This window comes from Sylvia atricapilla, chromosome 5 (genome assembly GCF_009819655.1).
Source record: "Sylvia atricapilla isolate bSylAtr1 chromosome 5, bSylAtr1.pri, whole genome shotgun sequence".
In the NCBI taxonomy this organism is placed as follows: domain Eukaryota; kingdom Metazoa; phylum Chordata; class Aves; order Passeriformes; family Sylviidae; genus Sylvia; species Sylvia atricapilla.
In genome coordinates this window covers 32,741,786-32,746,248 of record NC_089144.1, presented here as the reverse complement: position 1 = coordinate 32,746,248, position 4,463 = coordinate 32,741,786, and the positions used below count along the sequence as shown (strand labels likewise).

The window sequence follows — 4,463 nt, the reverse complement described above, 5'->3', positions numbered from 1 at the left end:
CAAAAGGCATGAGGCGCCCAAAGGTGGAGAGAGAGTTGCTTGTGCTGTCAGCAAAGCTGCGGCCTGCTCACGGTGCACGGGGAAACGAGTGCCCGGTGGGACCTGCCGCAAAAGAGAGGCACCCCAAGGAACTGAGGCCGCAGGGGTGATGCTTAGGGGTGGTAACCAGCGGCCTCGCTCTCCCAGAGGACGACGAGCGAGAGATAGCCCTCCGCTCTCGGCTACCGCCTTGAGGGGCATTGCGGCGCCTCCGCCTGGAGCCTCCCTGCCACGTCCTTCGCACCGACGCCAGCAGGGCGGGCGGGAGACGGAGTCACACACAGCCAGGTCTCCTTCTATCGGGACCACGCAGGTCCACGGCCTCGGTGACGGGAAGAGAGGCCTGGCTGCCCGCAGCGCACGGGGTAGGACGGGCGCGGGTCGGGCCGAGCCACGCGGCGCCGCCAGCCCGGAAGCCAGGGCGGCGGGCGGAGACTGACAGCTGCGTGCTCCAATCGCGCTCTGCTGCCAGCCAGGGGCCGCGCCGGCCGCTGGGGGCGGGTCTGAGCGGTGACGTCAGGCGGCGGCGCACGCGGCCGTCCCTTTCCTTTCCTGCGGGCCGCGGCCGAGGAGCGCCATGAAGGCGTCGGGCACCGTGAGTACGGGCTGGGCCCCGGCGGGGGCAGCCGGGGCCGGGAGTGCCGCATGGGTGGCTGTCAGGAGGGTGGCGGTGGCGAGTTGTAGCGCTCGGGAGTGGCCCCTGCGTGCCCGAACGACGCCGCATGGCCCGTGAGGCGGCGAGCGGCCAACATGGCGGCCGCGCCGCTCCCGCCGGGTGCGGGCCCAGATCTGCGAGCGGCAGCGCGGGAAGATCCGCGGGGAGCTGGATCCGCCGGGCGCAAGGAGCTCTCTCTGCTTCTAGACTGAGCTCCTCTCGTCCCGTTGTTCCTTTAAAGAGCCTCGGGTTCGGCGCGGGGCGGGCGCGGCGGTGGCTCTGCGGCTCGCTCACACTGCGGGCTACTTGTTTTTCGTGTCTCTCCAGCTGCGGGAGTACAAGGTGGTCGGGCGCTGCCTGCCCACGCCGAAATGCACGACCCCTCCTCTGTACCGCATGCGGATCTTCGCTCCGAACCATGTCGTCGCCAAGTCCCGATTCTGGTACTTCGTTTCTCAGTTGAAGAAGATGAAGAAATCTTCTGGAGAGATTGTGTATTGTGGCCAGGTGAAGGATTGAAAACCTAAAAACGTGGGAGTGTCATATGGAATTCCAGCAGGTGTATATGGAAGGATTTTGTAGGACTCGCAGTTATGGACTGTGGGGTTAAAATCCATTAATCTTTTAGTTGCTGTGAAAAGTAGTGACAAGTTGGGTTTTTGAAAGCAGTGGTATATGTCCTGTAAAGTTAATAAAAACTTAATTACTGCTTAAAAATTATGAACCATGTGTTGCTCAGACTTGCTCTATGATTCTTAGACTTAGTTCATAGTGCAGCATACCTTTTAAGAGGCATCTGGTCATTCATAACCCTGGGAAAGTGGATGTTTGTGTGCTTACAGTCCTCTGTTGTGAAAACTTCAAGAACATTCTTTAGAGCTGATAAAACCATGTGTTTTTCTTTAAATTAGTAAAGCTTCCTTCTAATTACCAAAACATAAATCCAGTTATGTTGATAAGGGGAAAGAGGGCAGTAAGACTTACGTTTTTACAGTAAGACTTAAGACAGTGGCTTTATTAGAGCTCTGAAATATTTATTCCTAAAACTGTAAAATGGTAGTAGTGTGTCATCTCTAACCACTTTCATGTTCTTGTGTAATTCCAGGTGTATGAGAAGTCTCCTCTGCGGGTAAAAAACTTCGGCATTTGGCTGCGCTATGATTCTCGTAGTGGAACCCACAACATGTACAGGGAGTACAGAGATCTGACCACTGCGGGTGCTGTCACTCAGTGCTGTAAGTATATGTAACTGCTTGAGGTGTAAAATAGTAGGATCAGTATGCAAGCAGATGAAATCTCAAACTGGCCATAAAGCATGCTGACTTAATCCATGGTAAAAATAACTGAAACGCTGGAAAATTAAAGGAAGGGATTGCCAGATATTCCATAGATGTTTATCTGTTATACATGTGGTATCTGACTTGTTACCTCTCTTTAATCAGTTTCTCTTCTCACTTCTTTTTGGTATGTCTTTCTACAAGTCCAGTAAGAATATACAAACTGAGAATTCAGTGCCTTCTCAGATGCTGTGTATGTCCTGCACTGTGCTGTTTTAAGATAATTGAATATATCTTCCCAAGTCTTGTGAAGAGAATATTTCAGAGATCATGTGAAATACACTGGCATCTGTCCTTTATTGAGCAAGAAAAAGAGAAAAAAAAAAAAAAAAAGAAGAAAAAAAAATCACAGGAAGAAAACCCCTGTTGTTACTCCAAGATCTCATCACCTCCTTTCAAGGGGAATTAATGGTTGTCCTGATTTCAGTCTACTTTGTGAAGTACTTGAGGGGTGGACCGTCTGTATAGCTAATGCTGTTGTGTTGACACTTGACTTCCCAGTGTTGTAAGCTCTACAGATTGCACATAAAAACCCAAAGAATATTGTTCTTAATAATGATATTCTTGTCATGTGTGCAAATATTAAATGTATCTTGTCGCCTTTCAAAAGCTGAAGTGCTGTTGAAAGTGAAATTTAAGGTTCTACATTAATGTACAATAATCTCTGTTAATGAACACACTGAAGGATTGCTTAAGAGACCCAGGAAGCTTATTTTTCATATACACTACAATGACTGGTACTTTATGTTCAAGAATAGTTGTGACAGGTAAGTTTTTAATAGATGTGTTAGATCTTTGTGGGAAACACACCAGTATTTCAACAGGCATACCTTGTGGAACTAGCTGTGGATGTGATTTGAAGCCAGTGGTTTGCACTGCTGATTAGAGGAATTTTCAGGTAGGCCAAGTACAGATGCTTCCTTCTATTCAGGAAGCCTGATTATGTGGGATGAACTTCAATATTTGGTTCTATTGCTGGTCAGTTTCAATAAAAGTAAAGATATCCTCAGGTGCTACTTTTATTTGCACCTTCCTTTTGGAAGGGAAAGTGTTTCAAATTTCATGTGTCTTTCTAGTAATGATATTTCAGTGTTGATTCTGAATCAGGATTTTTTTTTGTTTTGCAAGAGAGTAAGTAGTCTATTATTAGTCTCTTATAGTAGGTATGTTATTTGTGTCCATGCATACTTTCTTGAAGTTGGACAAGAAGAGTAAGATGGCCCTTCCTGTTGAGCAGCTTACGTAAAACTTACAGGAAGAATTTGCTGCTGCTTGTTGGTTTTGTGATATTTGTGGCATCACTTTTCATAATAGAAACAGTGATTTTAATTACAGCTGATCAGAAATTTTAAAAGTCGTCGATGGCTTTATGAACAAAAGGCAGAAAGATCCTGGAACTGCAAATGTCGTATTTTCAATGAGTTCTGTTGTTTCAGACCGTGATATGGGAGCCCGTCATCGTGCCCGTGCTCACTCTATCCAGATCATGAAGGTTGAGGAAATTGCTGCCAGCAAGTGCCGCAGACCAGCAGTCAAGCAGTTCCATGTAAGTGAGCCAACGCTGGGGGGTCCTGGTCTCACCTTGGGCTGGAAGAGGGGATCTATTGTGTGGTACAGGTTTGCTTTGCAGCCAGAAATAGGGCAGGAAAGAAACTTAGGTGCATACGTTCATGATTATGTTATATTATGATAAAGACTTCCACTGCTACAGGTATTTGGAAGAAAGTCACAGTAACGCAAATAACATGTTATGGTGCAGAAAACATGCCTCTGACTGGCATTACTTTGAAAAAAATAATGAAAAAATTAAATAATTTGTTAAGTCCTGTCTAGTATGTCTTAATTTATGGATGGATTACTTTTCTAAGCATAAGTTAGTCACTGAATACAGCTCGGCTATTTATTTATTCCAGACTATTTTCTGTTGTTCATCTGATACCTCAATTAACACAGAAACATTTTTCTTGCAGGATTCTAAAATCAAGTTCCCGCTGCCGCACAGAGTTCTGCGTCGCCAGCACAAACCACGTTTCACCACCAAGAGACCAAATACTTTCTATTAAATACAAAAACATGTTGTCAACTCTGTGTTGCAATAAAGGTCTTCTTGGAACCTTTCACTCCCAGTTGTGTTTTGGAGACTGTGTCCTGGTAAGCTAGGAGATCCCCCTTCCTTTTGTTTTCCATAAACTATTGGCAACCTACTGTTCACAGCTGTGATTTCCTTCAACAGGTGAGTATTTCAGGTTTCAATTACGAAAATATACCATCAATAAATCCAATTTCAATAGCTAACTTTCCAGGTCAGAGAAGTCTGTTGTCGAGCAGCTGTAAAATCCTACATCGATTTTGTCCCTCTGGCAAATTAAGTTAACAGTTCAGGAGAAGGCAGCTTCTGGTGCATGCAGAACTCAGACATGTCAGCTGTAAAA

At 46.3% G+C, this 4,463-nt stretch overlaps 1 protein-coding gene and 1 non-coding gene across 2 annotated transcripts; both read left to right on the top strand.

Annotated features, from left to right (window-relative positions):
• The first annotated feature begins 475 nt into the window (after positions 1-475).
• RPL18A (ribosomal protein L18a) lies at positions 476-4,151 on the top strand. Its single transcript, XM_066319111.1, has 5 exons — positions 476-634; positions 1,022-1,201; positions 1,800-1,929; positions 3,468-3,577; positions 4,002-4,151. The coding sequence occupies exons 1-5, from the start codon at positions 617-619 to the stop codon at positions 4,092-4,094; spliced, it is 531 nt and encodes a 176-aa protein (XP_066175208.1). The 5' UTR covers positions 476-616; the 3' UTR covers positions 4,095-4,151.
• Positions 2,550-2,681, top strand: LOC136362014 (small nucleolar RNA SNORA68). Its single transcript, XR_010743724.1, has one exon. It is a non-coding gene; the product is annotated as a small nucleolar RNA SNORA68 (small nucleolar RNA).
• Positions 4,152-4,463: the final 312 nt, after the last annotated feature.